Below are 21,505 nucleotides of genomic sequence, written 5' to 3' on the forward strand. Positions count from 1 at the left end.
CTGGGTTCATGCATGTCAGTCCTGGATATCCTAGGACATCTAAAATGATAGCAGAAAACTATGTTTAGGCACCTGATTTACTCCTCTAATTTCAGATTTGGTCATTTGAACACAAGGCACTTCGACTTTTTCAGAGGTGCTGACACTATCAATGAAACCTTTTTTTTATACTTTACTTTTGTTTCGAACCATGATTCAGACTTATTTAACAGGAATCAAAGGCTAATAAAATTGTTATGAAAATGAAACAATTTTGTCAGATCACATGAAACTTTCTGCTCAACTCATAACAGCTACAAGCAGTGACACATGCACCATTCTGTTTCATTACTGGTAATATTTACGCTAATGCATATTAATGCTGCTGTTGTTATGATTTCTGGTTTATTCAAAAAATTGAAATATGCTTATTTCAGGTTAATGCCTAAAGCTTTTTCTTTTCTGTTTTGATACAACAGGAAAACTAAACCATGAGTTATTCACACACTTACAGTTCTGGTAACAGAGCAACAATGTAATTTACTGGAGACATTTACCTTACACAGCAGAACAGGATCTGGTAAAGTGTATGCAACAGGTAATATGGCTTTTTGTCACTCTCACAAACGGGAAAGAGACATCCATTACCAAAAGTCTTAATGTGTGTTAGTAATGTTATTAAGCAAATATGGAACTCAGAAATTGAAAAGCAGCCATTAAAAGTGGGAAACAGCTGTCCAGCAGGTGTCAAGAATAGCCTAAGAAAAAGGTAAATATGAGAAAGAGAGGGAGACAACCTTAAATGTTAGGAACTGAGCACATAAGAGAGCTAAAGCACCCCTGATGGAATTCATTTCACATACATTTAGACACCTGCAGTGTAAACATCTATATCTGAGCGAGTCACCCAAGGCTGTTTTTATAGTCAAAAAGGAGAAACAGGCACAAATCATCTGAGCTATTTTAGACTTCTACATTAGAAACAGGCACTAGAACGCTCTCTCTATTCATCTCACATTTAGTCAGATAAATCCCACTCCCCAGTACATAAAAGCAGCAGGCACTTGAGACAAGACTGGTTCCCTGTTCCTCTGCTGCCAGTACATTACAGTGCAGCGCATGGTCATCATCTTGCAACTCAAGACATTTATGGAGGTAGTTTCCAGGAGGAAGCAGGGCATTGGCATACCATATCTTCTGGATTCTTTGTAAACCTCATCTCTGGTGTCCCCTAACCCTCATATAGGCACCATACTTCAGGCAAATCTTTTCATATGGACTATAACTCCAGTGTAAATATGTAAAATTACCATGTAACTACTCAGGATATAATTGGTTGTGGGTTTCTTTACTGAGAATACTTGATTTCATCCTTAGGCTGATAACATTTGTTATGCACAATAATTAAGGGGTTTTTTTCTAAGATCAAGGTTAAGGAACTTTGTCAGTGATAAAAATAGTTTTCTAACTGCTTCATTGAATGGTACTAACTGCACAGTACTCAGTGCCAGGTTCTTGAAATCTGAGTTATGAATAGTTCTGCTGTCAGAGAGATTGCACGATTTCATATTCCACTCTTGTTTGCGTGGGAAAACACTACTTCTGCTTAAGAGAAGTTGTAACAGAAGCCACAATACCTTAATTTTGTTAACATTATATCTGAATAATAGCTGGATAGACTTCTTGCTGACTCTGCCAAAATGCTATGTGGCTCAGGAGGCAGACAATGGTCCTGGGACATCATGAGGCCAGTTTCATTTCTACAACGCACTCAAGAATCAGCCTTTCTCTTCTTCCCTCAAAGCATTAGAGGCTTCCCAAGGCCACTTGCAGGATAGCTGGAATTAGGATTTTGGACCGATATTTCTTTGAAAAGCCTGTTTCACTTTTCTTATGTCAACCTATAGCTTGATTCAAGCTTGACATAACAACCATTCACTTAGATGCCTTAAAATTTCACTGATTCTGAATATCCAGTCCACTCTTCTAACATCTCAGATGCAAACTGCATCTGGTCTATGCACGGCTTTTCAGGAGTTGAAACAACATGAGCTTGCCTTTTTACAAGAGCTGAGCACACACACCACTACTGAGTGTCAGCGTGACCTGGATGCCTTCCCTCCCGGAAGAAGTGCACCAAGGCACTTGAGTTCAATATTCAAGCTGTGAATATTGGCTGGTGTCAATCACTGCCAGATTATTTGCATAATTGTTTTTTTAGCAGAATTCTATCTCTGTAAAATGGATCTAATCATGCCTTCATTTCAGGGGAGTGAAATTGCTACAGTGAAAATAACACCAGAATGTTATTTCATTGTAGTCAAATGCTACAGTGAAAATAACATCAGAAGACTCTTTGGAGAGATAAATTTGTGTCAGATGTTGCACGGAATATATTGTCATGGTGAAGATAAAATGACGCTATACTTACTTCTCTCACACTGGGACTGTCCATCCAGGGGAGGATGACAGGAACCTGGGGAAAAAGAAGTATATGATCGTATAGTTAAAAACAGAGAGCAAAATATCCAGAAGCAGCATCCCATTTAAAAAAAAAAAAAAAAAACAACAAAAAAAAAAAACAAACCAAACACTTTGTCACTTGCTAGAATCTTACTGGCAAACTAGCTGTAGTATCAGGTTAAGAGGCTACTATCCCAGCTAAACATTCCTTCTGTATTCAACTCAAGTAGCACAGATGCCTGAAGAGAGCCAGCACTGGAACTTAGCTATTTCAGTGAAAATCTGGTGTTAAGAGACTAAACTGGCAAAGAAGGAGGCTTCCGGTTAAGGTAATGTACTTGGCATTGAAGCAGTTATGAATTAATTCATGTTCTGTGGGGATATGGAAGATGCATATGATAACTTCTTATCACAGAAAACTTTGCCTGATCTTTTGTGTCAGCGTCTTAACCTCCATAAATAATTGAAAGACCTGTTTTCCAAAGGCATTTGAGCACCTAAAGGCAACTAGAGACAGAAAAAAAAAAAAAAGTAATTTGCCTAATTCCCACTGAAATCGGGAAAAAATGGTTCTAATCTGTATCCTTGGAAATCTGCAATCAGGTAATTTATTAACACTGGATTTAGTCTATTAAAAGCTGTATATTTTTCCCTGAACCATACTCTGTGCACACTAGAGAAATAAATTAGCACTGGCAGCCTTTATTCTGGCATTTCCTAGCTTTTTAATCCTAGTCTTTCCCTTCTTAAGAATATTAATTGACACAGTTTTCATGCATGACATAAAGAATCTACCAGTGTTAGTAAAACATAAGATTTTACATTAATAATGACAGAATTTTCATTCATATTTATACTTTACAGAAAAACATACATGATTTCTACTTTGTTACCCTGAATGATCACCCTGTCAATTTAAATAATTTTCACTCTTTTCTTATTCCTCATGCAGCTTTTATCCCTTCAAATATTTTTTCTATTTTGATCATTATATACTTCTGCAACAAACCTCCACAACTTTAACTATTCTATATTTTCTAAGATATACGTTTTCTTATATTTCAATTACTGGTGATCTGGTGTTTCATTTACTCTGGCTTTCTTTCTAACGTTTGTTACCTTATTTAGCCCTTGAAAACACCCACAGGTAATATTACCTCAGCATCTTATCAGAACTGTAAAATTGAGGCTACGGTTCTGATGTGCAATACACTATTACAGTATCTTCACGAGGGCATCCTGCATATACCAGGTTAATATTTACTGATGTGCTAATGTAATAATGACCTATCTGCTTCTGCTCCTCTCTGGGGTACTTTCTATCTATAGGGATGGGAATTAATGACAGTCTCTCTGTGCTGCCTGATGTCAGAGCCGAGAAAGGTGTGAAGGGTATATAAGAGCTGTATTACTTGTCAGCAAGGAAGGGGGAAAAAGGATACTCCAGAGCTAGATGCAAGCGTGGAATTGTTGCATGCACCCTTCTTGCTAACACGGGCGTGCTTTTTCTGTTAGCTCCCTGACCACTAAAAGGTAAACAATTTCCCTTTTTTTTTTGTACTTAAGATGCAGTGCAACAGATGTGCTTTCAGGAAAGCAGAATGTTTCTCATTATTAATCAACAGCATTTTTCAGGAAAAGTCTAAGATAACTTCAAGGTAAATTGCACCTGGGACCAGAATTTGAGACTGGGACATGTCGGGAATGCAAACTGGAGATAAGGGAAAGGATTGAAACTACTAGATGGAAAATGAGCATTTACTGTTGAGAGCTCTCTCTCTGAAACTGCGTTGTGTCACTAAACTTAGGGGGATCGTTTTTTTACTCTAGCCTGTGAAAAAGACTAGCTGCTGTTGATTTAGGACAGAATGGGCATCAGTAATAGGATGTGCTGAAGACTATTTGGGTTTGCTTTCAGTTTTGAATCGTTACTCTTTTCAGAAAGTTTGGAAGCAAAGATGTGCAACCTAAAGCTGTCAGTTTTCTTCATTGCACTTTCTGTCACTCTGAGCTGTTTGGAAGCTACACCTATTGAGAAGTGAGTAATAATCATATTTATTTCTTTTTAGGGGAAAACATGTTCAGATTATTGCATGAATTGCTTTTGCTTTCATGTCTCCAATAATACGAGCAAAAATAGAGCTATTCAATTTCACAGTGTATTTTATTGTTGTTTAAAGATTACTATCTGTGGCTGATGATCTATCTGATGGTACTTCCAAGAGACAAGGATGGATATTGCCAGTAATGTCACGGAATACACTCTCAGGACTTACTGAGGAAATGCCAGAACAACCAGCAGCAAAGACAAAAAGGTATTGATTTTCCTTGTTTTTTCTAGTCATATCGGTTAGGATTAAATTATGAAGCAAACTTCATGCCAGTGATATTCTGTTACTTGAAACTCTTTGTGTCTGTTGTCTATTCTCAAAAAGAGCTTAAAATACCCTTCTTCTTGTAAATAGAACCATTCTGTAGCATAAAGATCAAAGCATTCAGGGTAGAAAGTGAAATCCAGAGATCATTTAACCACTTTACAATTATAATGCTTTCATAAATGAAAAAGGCTACAAATACTACATTACCTTGAGAAGACAGGTGTATTTTGAAAGGGCTTTCTCATTTAAATTTGTCATATTTCCAAGCCTGAAGGGAAAAAAAGAAAATATACCCTTCTTAATAACACTAATGATCTGCTAGAATGGAATTATTTTATAACATAACTATTTCCTGTAAGTAAGTAATATTTCATTACAGAGTTAAATATCAATTTAATCGTGGGAAGAAGGAAAAGAAGCAATTGGCTCTGATAGAATTTAACTAGTCTGAAATGCATTCATGTTTATAAATCCATAAATCCAATTTCAGGTAACTTCTTTATGAATAAAATAGCATTTCAAAAAGTATTTGCAATTTGTACTAAAAGATAAACAGCACTGGACTATTCTAACTGTTCATCAGGCTTTTGAGTGAATTTCTTTCAATGACAATTCTGTTATGGACAGATTCAGTAAATACACGTGTCTGTATAGTTGCTTGTTCCTTTCTCTCCAAATTTATTAAAAAAAAATTCATTATTATATGACAATTTGGTTATCTTCCAAAATATTTTGATAATGGAGACTAAGTTCCCACATTTTTACAGCTATTACTTAAAAAAAAAAAAATAATAATTGTGATACTCAAACACAAAGCATCACGTTTATGAGTGTGGTATGCCTTATCTGCTTTTCTGGGGCCTTGGTTTACAATCTCTTACTGGGTGAATTGTCTCATTGAAGCACATATTCAATTAAAGGCCACAGATCAGAGAGCTAACAGGTATAACGGGTTCAGTCAGGCTAGACATCAGCCAGAAATCTCGTAGCTTCCTGTAAGGACTGGAGTTTTAAACTTGGAGTGTCAGGGCCTGATTTTGTACCTTTAACGAAAAAGAGAATTCTGCCTCCACAAACAAATCAGGATTTCCATGAGAACCAGTTGCTGTTTGAACCTCATATGTTAAGGGCTTGATTAAACTCTTTTTAAATCAATAGAAATATCCATGGAAACCTAAGAGAACCTATATCAAGACCTAGCCAACCATTTCCTTTAAATACAATTACATATTTAAAATACTAATTGCTTAGAAATTGCTGCCTATTTGCCGATGAAGAACCAGTATAATACAGACATTTCTCTCACAATTGCTATTCCATTTGGATTCTTAGATTAATACACGTAACTCTAAAAGAATAGATGACATTTTAAATAACAAATTTAGTCAATCAATAGGAAAATGTACTCCTTGGTAATTGCTCAGAGTTTGAAACTGGGAAATTGCCACTCTTCACAGCAAATTTTTGCTGCAAACTGTTGTCTACCTCATACCACATCAACATGAAGAAACCCAAGAAAATTAACAGTAACCCAATAAGCAATCTCAGCAAGCAAGTATTTCTGTCTGAAAGAACAACATAGTGGTCTAAGAAACAAGCTTGCAAACCCAAGCTCTCTCAAGCTAACTGTTGTATTGTGATTAAAAAAAAAAAAAAAAATCTCATGCTACGTAAGTTCTACACAGAGTTCCGTAAATGGTCTATTGGTTCAGACCATAAAATGTTCTTTTTAGGTACAGATTCTTCCATGGACACTCTTTAAAGTCTCATCCAGCAAATGATTACCACAACAGCACTTTCAAGTTGCTGGTGTTTCAACAAAGATGTGGCAACTTTTCAGTAGTGAAGACATCTCTGTTTAGACAGAACTAAATCTTAAGTGGTACTGAAGTCAGCAGAAGTTGGCAACGCCTGCCACCTCTCATGGTACATGGTGCAGTTGGGAGAAAGAGTCTTTGGACGCAATCCACTTGATGTGGACTGGAAGATTACTGTTCAGTGAGAGCAGGATATGATTCTGTGGGAACAAGAGAACTAAATAAACGTTAGTGATTGTCATTATGTTAGTAATCCTCATGATATCAGCAAGAGCTCTGAATAGATTTAGAAGTTCAGCTTAAAGTTAAACATTTAGTCATTGTTTTCACTTACTGCCTTAACTATACTATCATTACAGGTTTTCTAGATGTAATAAACTGCTATGCAGAATATCAATAAAAATGACATATGACTGTTAAGGTCTTTGCATTTAAATAACCCTCATCATTAAAACTGATAATAGCATACAGCGCAAGATTTTTTTTTCAGGCACAAAGTAGGTGGTAGGAAGATTGTAATGTTCCTGTATTTGTGCACATATTAAAAGAACTCCCACATTAGCACAGCTCAAATGCCTATTAGAAGTGGCACACTTGATTGCTCATCATTTGACTTAATCTTGGCTCTTTTTGTTTTACCTTAGTAGTCACCACCTAGAGAAACGGAAATGCAACACTGCTACATGTGTGACACAACGCTTGGCTGATTTTTTAGTTCGTTCCAGCAACAACATCGGAGCAATTTATTCACCTACGAATGTGGGGTCCAATACATATGGAAAGAGGGACACAGTTGGGCTTTTAAGCAGCGAACCCCAAAACAATGCACAGCTTTAGGGTGTTAAAATGACTACTGCTACAGTTTTCATTAGGAGCTCAGTTTTTAATGTATCAATAACTTTTTGGTCATTTATTACTTGTACAGTCTTAACAGTGCCTTGTTTTCTGTGTGTGCGTGTATGTGGGTATGTGATTTATGTTCGTCATTTCACTATGCATGTACCATGACATGCATAGGCTATTGTTTCAACTCCATTAAGAACTCCAGAAATCTGCTTGTCAAATTCCTTTGAAAAAAATAAATGTATATATCACAATAATAAATGGAAAAGTAATTGCAACAGGGGTTTTTATTAATTATTATTATTATTATTATTAAAAGGATGAAAAAGATAACCATGATGTCTATGTCTTTATAGTCACAGTTTGGTAAGAGAAAGAAATCATCTTAATTAAGACCAACAAAAATTAGAATGCTAACAGAAGTTAGGTCCTAATGAAAGTAAACCAGAAGAATCTTCTGGTTTTGAAACATCTACAGCATCTTGTTCTCCACAATTGAAGGAACAACTAGATGAGACAAGATGGCTGCATCATGCATATGATTATACCAGTTCACTGACTGGTCTCTTTCCACCTTAACATGCATTAAGCAAGTAGAAGTGGTCTTGCGGCACAGATTTCCGTACGTACTGAGCATGGGATTTTAAGAATTTACAGTTCTTATTTTAAGATGGTATCAGTAAAATGTAAGCATAATGACCATAACTGCTTTTAAATATGAATAAAAGAAAACTCAGTTAACAAGCTAGCAGAAACACCTGTCCTTGGGTATTCCTTTCCTTGAACTAGAGTAACAAAGGGAAGAGACAAAACCAATGAGCACTTCAGGCATCAAAACTTATCATAGAAACAGGGTAAATTTGCCTGCTGGCATACTTACATTGCTACCAAATTCCAAGAAAACTAGTTTAGAGATGTGCGGATCTTAATGGAAATTTGACAGTGTTATTTTCTCCTACCTCAGCCCAGGATCAGTGCAGGCTTAATAAACATGCTTGTTCCTTTAAATTGTTAAGCAAACTTTCATAGAGGTGACATCCTATATCACAGCAATGGTTGTTTTGTCCATCATTTTCTCAGTGAAGTGTTCACTGTCATCTGAAAAAAACCCATGATTGTCCAATTATGAAAAACATTCAGCAGAAGCTTGGTACTGGAGAAGCGAATGAAATCTTAATAATTGCCTTTGGTTGATCTGTTTCCGTTATAAAGAATGTCTCAAAATATAAACATTTTTGCTAAGTTTAATGTTAAATGGCACATTCCTTTCATTTCACAAATAATACATAGGAATAAAAATTACTGCACAGAATTTTTGCTGTAAAAGTGTTACTGATTACTCTCTTTGTTGAGCAGTTTCAATCTTCATTGATGTTCTAATGGATATTTATTCTGAAAGTTATTGAGAAAACCATTCAGTTGGTATTAAACTTGTCTAATATTTCTGCAAGCGTGAAATGCTTTCCATTCAAGTTACTTTTGAGATATATTATACACTCACTGTGGGCTTAATTTGTTTTTCAGCTGGAATATTTACTTTTCAGAAAAGAAACGAGAAAGTGACAGGATAGCTCTGAAGCGTCACTGTGACGTTGTTTGTACAGAGGAGTAACCAGGTGGAGTCTTCACTGTGGGTGGATGCTGATCCCAACCTGAAATATGTACAATGCTTTACGCATCAGCTTTTGCTCTTTAAGCTACCATTTGACAATCAAAACAAAGCACAGACTATGCACAGGTTCAGTGGAACTGTGTACATTATTTTCTGCCTTATGTACTCCTGAACTTGATGGATTTGATACCAACATCTATTTAACATGTTTGCCCTATTTGGCAAATACTGAAAAATGTTTCTCATCTCCCAAATCAGTGAAACAACAGATAGGGGTAAGAGATATATCAGTATCTCAGAGGGGGACCATCTCACCTATCTTTAGCTGCTTTTTGCCTAACCAGTTGTCAGTGCTCTCCTGCTATTTGGTGGAAAAGGATAGATACTTCCAATTCATCCCAGCTTAGATATCTATTTTAGGATGGGATGAATCACACTCTTGAAGTGCCTCTATTTCTTCATTGACGATAGAGAGCGTCTAGACAATTAGCTGAAAATGGGCACTTAATTTTAAGAAAACTAGAGTTAGGTGACAGGAATACCACCTGCAGTTGGTATGAACTGTTCAACCTAGGGAAAAAAAAAGGGTTTGTTACAAAAAAAAATGAAAACAACACACCCTCAGGTTCCAAATCATCAGAGTGATCAACTCTTATATTCTGAACTACATTAGTTAATTCATCAGTCAGAGCATCCTGAGAAACTGCCTACACTGAGACTTGTTTCCCCATATATACCCTTGAGAACACAACTCTGCTACTCTTCCTCCTGCTGTGTAGTTACCACTGACTGCACTTAGACCTCTTAGAGAAGAAGGATCTAGTCATGGTCAGCCTGAATACAAGCACAATCCTGAGAGAATGAGCCAGGAAAAGAGTGAATAGAAAAAGAAAAAGAAAAAGAAAAAGGGAAAAAAAAAAGCATTTAAATATTAATTTATCAGAACCCCAAACAGCATAACTTCAGACATTTCAGAATATGAAGACTGCTAGATGAAGCCTAGTTAAATAACAAAAATTAAGTGCCTTTATGCATTTTTTAAAATCCCATTATGTATTTATCTGCATCTTTAGGGACGTAAATATTTTTGGGGAATCAGGTCTTACATAGCTTTGGTTCTTTTTCAATTTATCTGGATGCCCTACAACTTTCAGAGAACATGCAAGAAAATAAAAAATACAAAAAAGGAAAATCAAGAATGTAGACAATGCGATAAACATGGCTATATTCCCTTTAAAAATAAAAATACTAAATCTCTGCTTTTTAGTGTCTTCTATTAAGTTGTCTTTAAAAGGAACAGAATAGGGACATAATATTGAATTTCACTAAATGAGCGGGGGAAGAATAAAAGTCATCAAACAAGCAAAAGGAATATTAAAAAAAAGATGACATGAACATGAAGAATGTTTTAAATGGAGTAGTGGGGGCCCTAGGGTCTAATATTTCTCAGGAACTATGACAGCTTCATAAAAGACAGAATTTGTATTTTTTTTCATGATTAATAGAGTTGAGGTAAGAAATTGATTTCACTTTTAAAAGCTTGGCCTGAAACTAAGAAAGCACACAATATTCATGCAACATAAAATGCGATTTTATTGAATAGTAAATTTTGAATGAATAGTTTCAATTCCTATTAAGAAAATATAAATATTTTTCAAATAAATAAGATCCTTGGTGTGAGCTTTAAACACTAGGTTGGCAAAGCTTCCATTCACTTTCAACAGGATAATGTTATTAGCAAGTCTGGATTTTACTGAATGGCTTTCTAAAACTATTTCAAAGTTAATACATTGATACTATGAATAAAATCCATTTCCTGTAATGCACTACTGAATATCTTCAGTAGCTGCCATCTTTGCTTTCTAGAATTATGCTGGGTTTGAGTCAATTAGCTCACTTACAAATATAGTTTGACAGGTATGGTAGACTTTTTTTGTTCAGAGTTACAAGGTTAAGTAATTTTGTTGTCTAGCTTCATTATCATATAGAAAAAGGGACTGCTCTACATTGCAATGCAACTAGCAAAAAGCTGTGGTTAGGTATGACACATCTCCTTGCTGTATACAGAATATAAAAATAATGGTTGAAGTAACATGAAATAGAATCTTTCTATGGGATATGACAACTTGTTTCAATCATCTTACCGTTATCTCTATTTTTTCCCACTCAAAAATAATCCTACACTGAAAAATAAAATATTTTTGTGAAGCTGTGTAAGCTTCAATAACCAGACTCAAACTCAGACCTGAAACCCACCATTTAAACTAAGCTTCAATTTAGGAACAAAGCCCCCCAAAATCTGGATTCTCCACTGACCAGTTTTTCTGAAAATTTTAGACAAATTGGTTTCCAGCTTCAATTGCTATGAAAACTATATATCCTTAATTAGATCCAGTTAAGAAGTGTTTCTCTAACTAAAACCTATCTATCTTCATATCAAAATGTTAAAAAAATTCTCAAACCAGGAATCATATACGCCATCAAAAGTTGAAAGTCATGACATCAGAAGCTCGCTAAAGAATGAGACAATGGTGATAAGACAATAGTTAAGACTGCTGTTCATTATGCAACAAATTTTCTCCTTGAATGCTAAAACATCTGAACAAAAAGAACATATTCATATGCATTTTAATCCTAACAATAGGGCTGATTTGAGTAACAATCATGCCATAAAGTCACTATTTCCTAGAAATGCTTTTATAAATACAAAATCAGTTTAATTATTCAAATGAAGAATCTTAGATCTGGCAACATTTTTCCGCTACATTAAAAGACTCTTTTTGATCCAGCATTAGAGACAGTGAAACTGTTTCTTATAGGCTATTTTACAATATCCTTAATATAAATGATTACTGCACAGGTAGCCCAAGATCTGCTGCGGAACAACTGGTGACACCAAGGGTGATAGAAACTGATTGAATTGAATTTCTTTAGTCCCAGGTTTTGATTAGTGCATCGTCTGTGTGGTGGGTTGGGGTTTTTTTGTTTTGTTTTTCAAAAGGAATTAAAATAACTGGAGTTGTATTAAAAAGATCATTACATGTGTGAATTGAAATAGTTGGAATAATTTTGGAATTAAATGCTACTCAGTATAATTAAAATATGATTAAAGCCAGAACCTGCTTATTATTTACACTGTCAACAGAGGCAGATCACTTTAGTCAAACAGAATCAATCCTTATTCATTAAGCAGTCCCTTTGGAAGGGGCCAAAGTGGGACTTGACTCCACTAAGGGAATTGTGTAAAAATTTAATCAGCCCATGATCGTCAGTCCAGCACTGAAGAAGCTGAGCTACTTAACTCTCAGAATATGGGTCATTTTTAAACATCATTCTTGGACAAGCTGTTACTTGTGTTGCATATGGAACTAGCCACATAACAGAGGAAATTTTTTAAGATTTTTTTTTTTTCGGGGGGAAGGGAGAAAGGGGTCATAAGAACTGGAGGAGGAGACAAATAATGTCAAGGTTGCAAAATACTTCAACCCTTTTTCCAGGATCAGTAAGCAACTGGTAGCCATTTTTTATTTCTAAATTGTCTGCTGTGTTACGACACAGGAAGGAGAGAGGAAAAACTAAGGTTGTGAGACGGTTTATTCTTTCTTTCAGAGAAAATACAAATTTGAAGCAGCCTGAGAGAGTGGGAGATGGTCAAGTGGATCTTAGGAGGAAAGATTGCCTCACTACTCCAAGCACTGCTTCAGATTTCAGGATGACCACATAGTGGTACTAGAGAGATCAGAATTTGCTACCTCCACTGTAACAAAGATTTTCACACCCAGAGCAAGCTGGCAGGACCAGCACTTTCTGGTCGTGTTCTGGAGGTAGTCTTGAAAGATGGAGCACGTGGCCGTCTCCTGTACTTCTTGGGAGCTGCTGACTTCTTAACCAATCTCAAAAATCAGGCTAGCTCCCCAGCACTTGGTGCTTCAGGCATCTGCATGCAGCACTTCCCCTCAGTCTGTTTTTGTTAAACTGACATCCTGCAAATTTCCAGGAGACACTGATGCTGCTCATATCTGCAGGAGGCAGCGTTAAGCATGCACAACGGGGCTAGCGGAGCCTGTGGTCGGGGGAAGCCACAGCACAAGTCATCGGTACTTTTCCTAGCTGCTGCTTTGGTTTTCTGAGGTTATCCTTCCATATCCTTCCTTCTTGAGAAAGACTTACTGAGCAAGGGCTTTCTAAAAACATTATTCTTGAGTCCATAGTTACTTGCTGTTAACGAACTATTTTGGGGGGGTTTTTTAGGAAACCTTTTCCCAAATCAAAAAGCAAATGTTGTCACTAATTTTTCCTACAATTTTTTTCCTAGTATTACAGTAGGACTTTCCCAAAACCCTTTGCACGCACTCCACCTGCTAACACGCAGCTTATACACTGAGGACAAAGCCAGACCAGATATAAGCATGTTTGGAAAAGACCTAACAAAATTGTCATTAGACGAACCCAGAGAATGTAAACAGTACAGAAACCTAGCATGGTGCTACAATTTATTTCTGGAAGAGAAAAAGGTTGTGTTTCTTTCATTACTCATTCAGTGTTTTCCCAGCTCAAATCCAGGCAAATGAAGCACAGTGCTGATGGCATCGATACCAGTTCTGTAAGCACGAACACACTGAGCATAAAGCTACTAGACCATGATATCTGGAATTGAATGATTGTGAGAGAAGTCTGCTTCATCTTAATATTCTTCCTCTTCATTCCACACCTTAGCAATATAATTTCTGTGAATCACCACTCACAGCTGTAAACAAAAGTAATTAAAACCCCAACTCTTTCCACATTTTTGACATTAAACAATTGGCATTGGAGATGAATGACTGCAGAATGATTTCCACCACCATCACCCTCCGTATCGCTTTCAGCTGGATCAGCCTTAATGTCTGAAAGGAAGCTACCCACACAACTAGCCATTGGCCAGTTCAAAAGTAATCTGGAGGATAGTTAAGACAGTGGATTTTCCAGAGCAGTATGCTGCAAAACTGATTCCACAGAATCAAGAGAGAAATCACTCTGTCCCTAGAAGGGTATATATGTGTTCAGGTCTCATTCCAGCAGACACAACAATTTTACTATATTTTTCCTGTCCCTTATGGGATGCTGAACTAAATGCAGGGGCCCAGCTGTCATCTTCTTGCACTTCCCTAATTTCACCACTTTTTTGCACCCCAGAATCCTCAGCAAAGATACTGCCTCACAGATCATCGTAACTAGGGTTTGTGCTACAAAACTTCCCAACAGTTTTTCCAGCAAGATCACTCCCACCAGAAGGGATGTTTCCCCTCTCACTCCAGAGCACAACACAGGAGAACCTGGACTGCAGATGTCTTCTTCTGTCCTGTTGGAGGTTACAGGCTGAGACTCTAGGAATTGCTGCTTGGACTGGCAGTCTTATCACAGGCAAACCTCCTCCTTTTTTAGGCACTGCTACTTCCCAGACTGGCTTTTGTTCTTTTTTTTTTTTCTTTCCTTCTTGTCTTGGGAAAGTTTGAAGCGGGGAGGGAAAAAAAAAATAATCAGTGAATAACTAACCATTGCTTTGAAAACAGTACAGCACAGTCAGCAATACCAGCCAGAGGAAAAGATACCTGAATGTTTTTCAAGGCTGTAGACAGACACGGCTTCAAACAAACAACACACTCTTAGTCACAAGGAGAGGCTGACTTGAATGTACGACCCAAGCAGCTATGCAGAAACAACATGGATTCATCTAATGACCACACAAGGCAACATGGGACAGGAGAAGGATTTTCCAACACTAATGTAAAAAACAAAACCTTGAAACAAAATACATTTTTGTTGCTTAAAAAAAAAATTTTGCCCAAAATTCACAGAAACTTTGAGACCTGTATCAAAGTCTTCAACCGTAACAAATCTGTACTCACCTTCAAAAACATTCCACCACATATTCAAGTAGCTATTTCACAATACATTTAGCAAACTAGAGGGCACATCTCATTTCTGATGTGATTTTTCAGAAAAGTAACATTTATGCCAAGATCACTATCAAGTCGGGCAGTACAAAACTTGGCTAGAATAAGAAACACTAGTAATCTAGGAAATAACTTCTGAGCCAACTTCAAAACCCCAAAACAGTGGGGTTTCAGATCGCTTATATTACTAACAAGAGCAAAACTGGTACTTTGTGAAAGTTCTGCAGCAAGGCAGCAGCAACGAGCCTTGGCATACAGACCGTTTCACTGACACTGTATATGTGTGTATGCACGCACGTGTGCAAACACAGCACAGGGCAAAATTCTGCAGCTTTAGGTAAATAGGAACTTCCTCCTTGGTTTTCGTTTGTGGGATAACTCACTGAAGTTCCCAGTTTCTGCTGAGCTTCAACTGATTAATCCAACTGTTTATTATTTATAATAGTATTGCTGGAACTAATAACAATATTAATTTTTATCTTTTTGACAAATTCTTTTTGTCAAAATTCTTTTTGATGAATACCAAAAAGATAAGAATATCAAAAGAGTTTGAAATCAGCACATGTTATTACATGGTCTGGGAAATGGGGAAGAATGAGTTAAGAAGCATAATTTATTAATATTGTGCTTGTTGTCCTTGCAGGTAAAGTAGGAAAAAATTAAGGAGAGCATGATGTAACTCAGGAGGCACCTAATCAGCAGCCTGGAAAAAAATCTCAGAGACATAAGTGAAAATAGAGAACAGCTAAGGTAAAGGGGACACTATAGGTAGTATAGCTAACTTTTGCATCTTTTGAGACCAAAATGCATCCCAAGGATTCACACCAGCACAAGAACTTAACACTTTTGTCTGACTCTCAGGACTCAAAGAAGATCATAAGCTTCGGACAGGTCTTCTACACAGGAGCTAGTTTCATCCTAGAGGTGAAAATCTCAATTTCTTCATTTAATCATCATATTAAGTAACGAGTTTGACTGAGTAAAGACTGCAGCATTTGGCCTGCTGCTACTACATGTCTGCGGAAAGAATAAAGTTTGTGCATGTTTTAAGAAATTCTTTTCTGTACCCTCTATTCAGAAACACAAGCAAGAGGCTCCAGTGAGATCAATCAATGGCTTTGGTACCCAGTAACTCCACACAACACACCACCTCTCCTGTCCTGAGTGACCACCATGACAGATGGAGCCCAAGGTCATGGACTAAATTAATTCAGTGGACATTTTGTGGACATTTTACAGACATTTTACAGGGGTGGTCCATAGACTAGGTGAATGATATCTGTATATTATATCAAAGGATGGGAAGGGGGGTGGCGGGTGATGAGAATGTATTGGACAGTGTGGGACCCGAGCATGACGTAAATTGTATGGAATAAGGGGTGGAGAATGTGCTGGTTTTGGCTGGAATAGAGTTAATTTTCTTCAGAGTAGCTAGCATGGGGCTATGTTTTGGATTTGTGCTGGAAACAGCGTTGATAATACAGGGATGTTTTCGTTATTGCTGGGCAGTGCTGACACAGAGTCAAGGCCTTTTCTGCCTCTCACACCACCCCACCAGCGAGTAGGCTGGGGGTGCACAAGAAGCTGGGAGGGGACACAGCCAGGACAGCTGACCCCAACTGACCAAAGGGGTATTCCATACCATGTGACGTCATGCTCAGCAGATAATGCTGGGGGAAGAAGGAGGATGGGGGGACATTCAGAGTGATGGTGTTTGTCTTCCCAAGTAACCGTTATGCGTGATGGAGCCCTGCTTTCCTGGAGATGGCTGAACACCTGCCTGCCCATGGGAAGAAGTGAATTAATTCCTTGTTTTGCTTTGCTTGCGCATGCAGCTTTTGCTTTCCCTATTAAACTGTCTTTATCTCAACGCACAAGTTTTCTCACTTTTACTCTTCTGATTCTCTCCCCCATCCCACCGGGGGGGGAGTGAGCAAGTGGCTGTGTGGTGCTTAGTTTCTGGCTGGGGTTAAACCATGACAAATGGTCATAAATTTTACTGCTCACGTATTACACTATATTTATTTATATATCCTGAAAGGGACTGGAGATTGGGTATGTGACTAATGCTAAGGTTATAAATTGCTCAGAGAAGAAATCTAAACATAACTGTGAACTTCCTCCTCAACCAAACACATCCATCACATTCTAATAATATGAAGTGCAGTTCTAATCAAAAGTGATCTGAACTTTTTTTTAATCCAGATATCTGCATCCAATGCATATTCACTGACAAAAATAAGATTCTTGAGTTTGTTGGGTTGTATTGCTAGAGAATTAAAGAACTAGAGAACTAGCACAAATCACTGTGACAGCAGCTTTTCTTGTGTTTTCCATACCCTATAGAATCTTTTTTTGCATAATATCTTATGCAAAGATATTATTTTTGCATAAATATATGCAGTTTGCATAATATCTTATAACTGAAATCAAAATATCCATCAAAGGAGCTGGCACAGACTGTGAACTTGTTATTTTACGTGCTGGGCATCTCAGAATCTCTCTCTGAAATACCTCTTCGAAAAATGCCTGATGTTTTGAACTGACAAAGATCAGCTGGAGACAAGACCTAGAGAAATTGTGTACCTGCCTCATTGTTTTCCACTGTGTTTCACTCTCAAAGCTAATAAACACTGCTTATAAATGAACACTGTTAACTATTTCACTGTGGCTGTAAGCAGGCAAGGACATCATAGACAAAAATTACAATGGTGATCTGCTAATCTGTTGATAAAGCCATTTCCTTTGGGCAACATGTTTTGCTATCACTAGCAGCTTCAATTGTCAGAGTACTGTGGAATTCTCCTTTGCAAAACAGTAAGTTTGATACTCAAATCCACGTGAGTCTTCAGAGATGCCATTTGGCCAGATCAACTTTTCAAAGCAAAACTGATTAACAAAGCCACGTACATCACATACCAGGTGAAGTTTAAATACAAAGCAAGTCCCAATAAAGCCCAAGTGCACAAGCATAAGATAAAGCATTAATATTTTTTCTAACAATGTACCACTAATTACCACCCAGTACCATTTTCTGTTTAACCTTTTATTGCATCTACTGACACAACTTGTGTCAGTCACTTACATATACACTTTATAAGCCTGTGTACTTTTTCCCCACCTTCTATGTAATGCTTTTACTTTTCTTATGTAATGCTTTTACTTTTCAATGCATTAAAGGGCATTGTTGCAGCCACAGAACGCTCCTACTGCACTTCTTTTTCCCCAATATGCAACAAATAGTATTAAGATATCCTTCTCCTGCCCACCTGCACACAACTCTTCCCCTAAACATTGCCTTCCAGGAGATTTGATCTCCACATCTTGAGTTTGCTGCAATCTGTCTTACCCTGCTCAATTGTTTTTAACCAGTGCTCTCACTCCTTTCTCTTCTTAGAAAAGACAGCCTACGAAGAGGTTAGTCTCAGTAACATCCCTGCACATAGACAGGACAGCTTATATTATATAACCTGATACATCCTAGTACCAAAGGTACTAAAAGGAATAGAAAGAGAAGGACTTCTATGAGGGTAAAAGAAATAACAGCAAGTTCTCTCCCAAATTTTTTTTTTTTAGCGGTGTCATTCTGAACAGAAACATACAGGAGAAAGTTGAGAACAGAAAAGTACAGCTTGTGGTAGGACATTGGCACACCTGAGATGAGATACTTGAGTAGGTCACAGGAGCAGCTCTACTCCCTCTGAGCTCCCCTTTTTTCCCCAGGTGTTACAGAGCAGAGGAAGGTAGTTCTCAGTCAACAGTAGGGCCAGTCAGGCTCCACTGCACATATTGTCTCCAGACCTGAGTGCAACCAAAAAAGGACATGGCTGTAAGTTGTAAGGCAAGGAAGGGGGCAGAAGCCAAAAGGGGCAGCACACATCCTAGTGCAGTGGAGACTTCCTATCAAAAGGACACCAGCCAGTGGTGTCAGTGTGATGACTCACAGCACAGAAGAGGAACTCAGTGAGGAAGAGGAAGAGGCAGTGACAAATGAAATCCAGCCTGGTCACAGCACCTCTTCTTCAGGTACAAGATTCCTCCTTCAGCTCTATTACGAGGAGCCCTTCCCCATGTCCTCAGCCCCTCTCACCTCCTGCCTCTTATCATGGCCATTGCTCAGCCTGCCCAGATCTACACAGTACCAAATCCTTCCAAACATTTGGTTCCCCAGTACTGGTATGGCCCCTGCTCTCCCTCCACCTTCTTGGGCCCCATGCCATTCTAGAGGCTGATGGCAGCTATCCTGGTATGCTGTATCTCAGCACAAATATGGTACTTGAAAAATATAAATCAGTGCCACCTGGAATAGGATTCAAGGAATCAAAAGAAAACAGAAGTGGCCAAACTGGCTGGACACTTGAATACAATTACGCAGCTGAAGCCATACACAAATAAAACTGTTATACCCCAAAGGAAAAAAAAATTACCAGTTTTCTAGTGAAGCACAGCACAGCATCAATTTCCACAAATGAGATTTAGTCATAATCGGACAGGGGATGATTGCTCTGAGTCTATGCTATGACAAGAATGTGAAAGTCACTTCTGATGGCAGGGCAGAAGGGACCCGGTGCCCTCATCACATCCCCACTACCAGAACTGATCCCTTCCTCCCGTCTACTTCCACATCATCAGCACACAGCCAGTTCCTCACTGGCAAGCCATGGGGTATTGATTACCATCCATACTCACCCTTGCTGCAGGTTGCACCTGATAAATAAGCTAGAGCTGCCCGTCTAAGAGCTGCAACCCCATGCTGATTATTGACAGCCCCAGCACTGCCCAGAGAGTACTTCACTCCTCCTACACCCAAGTCCACTCTCTCCAGCAGAGCAGCAATGTCCAAGTTCAGTGTTCAAGCTGCTCTTATCTCTTTCAAAGAAAACTTAGAGATAAAGCAGCTGTGAGGCAGGAAGACAGCCAAGTTTATTTGAGCTTGAAAGGAGGTAGTCACATGCGGTGAAAGACAAAATGAGCAGGGAACTCCTAAGGAAATATATTCACCCTAGTACCTTCTCTAGGCATTAGTCAAAAACTCCGCAAGTTGGGCAGCAAGATACCATTTTCACAATCCCGAGGTAAAATCTTTGTGCTTTTTCAACACAAATAAAGGAAACCTAACTTAAGGGCATACACATTGCCGAGGAGGAAACACCTTATTGATGAGTTGAGGTTCCCTCTCACTAACATAATGTGTAAAAGAGTCAAGTAGTTCCTTTACTTAGTGCCAGAAATGCCCTCAGAATTAATACAGTGGCAACTTCTATAAGCAACAGGGTCAGCAAAGAAGGCAAACATCTGTGCTTAAAATAAGCAAGTTTCAGAGACAGATATTGGGATCATGAATGAGTTAATACATACATACATATATGTATACATTTGGCCCAATTGCAATAACACCCATAGGTGACTCTTGCACGTCAGCAGAAGGGCATTTCCACAGAATGAAACCTTTGGAAAATGGAGAATACAAGTGCAAAATACTTGGAGAGCAGGAAAAATGTTTCCTCCCTGAGGTCACCCCTAAAGTGGGGAAAATGGAATCAGAGAAGCCTGGTTACCCACCACTTTCACTTGAAAATTTCAGCTGACGGCATTATTGTAGCCTATAAAGGGAGTGAAAGACAGGGACACGTTCACACTGGGAACCCTCTGGCCAGAAAAAACTTCCAGGTAGATGACAAAGCAGAGAGTAGAGCACGCTTTAATTCACAGCATGCATGCAGTTCACCTGCCGGGGTACAAGGATCCCCACTCTCCTTTGCCTCCTTCCTTCTGCCAGGAGAGCAGTCTGGAACTGTCCTCACTGCTTCCGCAGACACAGGCCATGGGTGTTGGCAACAGGACTGAGGTTCACCCTCTCGCTCTGAGTGAGGAACCACTCCACAAGGGGTCACCGGTTTCAGTACATGGTTGCCACGTGTCGTGCTCAGCACCTTTGTAATGAAAAAGGAAAAGACAACCTCAAGGATCCTGAACCAATGCTCTGGCTGCCAGCACATCCTGAAGTCCATGTCTTCACTACTACAGCAACTGAGGCTGACAAGATTAAACAAATAGAGACATATGGAAGGCACTTAGTAAACTCACAAATACACATGAGCCTATTCCTTTTTTCTATTAGTCCCTGATCTTGCAGTGAACTTCTATTTTCTCCATTATCCACTATCTCAACAACCAACCAACCCCGCTCAGACAATCAAGAAAGCTATGCTACCCAGTAGCTGCTAAGATGGCTGTGAATGTGGAGAAGTTCTTATTACCACTGTGGCTCTCTTCTTCAAAGAGATACTCTTCCAAGCCTTCGATTTTTGTTCAATTGAACTGAATCATTGAGTAAGGTTTTCTCACTGAACTAAGAATATAGTCAATAACAGATTTGCTACAGATTAACAAGCTGGCTCCCTAGATGAAACATCAGCAACGAGAATCAACATAACTGATTAATAAGAGTCAAGCTGTATTAAATACAGGGCAAAC

General features: G+C 38.3%; 1 protein-coding gene across 3 annotated transcripts; it reads left to right on the forward strand.

The window, feature by feature from the left end:
- The first annotated feature begins 3,657 nt into the window (after nt 1-3,657).
- Nucleotides 3,658-8,735, forward strand: IAPP (islet amyloid polypeptide). 3 transcript variants are annotated; one of them, XM_076328765.1, is made up of 4 exons: nt 3,658-3,694; nt 4,384-4,480; nt 4,623-4,757; nt 7,282-8,735. In XM_076328765.1, exons 2-4 carry the CDS (start codon nt 4,401-4,403, stop codon nt 7,472-7,474), a joined length of 408 nt encoding a protein of 135 aa, XP_076184880.1. In that variant the 5' UTR covers nt 3,658-3,694; nt 4,384-4,400; the 3' UTR covers nt 7,475-8,735. The 3 variants fall into 3 exon arrangements, with proteins under 3 accessions (XP_076184880.1, XP_076184879.1, XP_076184881.1); XM_076328764.1 differs by lacking the exon at nt 3,658-3,694 and adding an exon at nt 3,868-3,975; XM_076328766.1 differs by lacking the exon at nt 3,658-3,694 and adding an exon at nt 3,868-3,975 and having other exon boundaries at nt 7,285-8,735.
- The last annotated feature ends 12,770 nt before the right edge of the window (nt 8,736-21,505 follow it).

The sequence above is a fragment of the Aptenodytes patagonicus genome, chromosome 1 (genome assembly GCF_965638725.1).
Source record: "Aptenodytes patagonicus chromosome 1, bAptPat1.pri.cur, whole genome shotgun sequence".
NCBI lineage: Eukaryota > Metazoa > Chordata > Aves > Sphenisciformes > Spheniscidae > Aptenodytes > Aptenodytes patagonicus.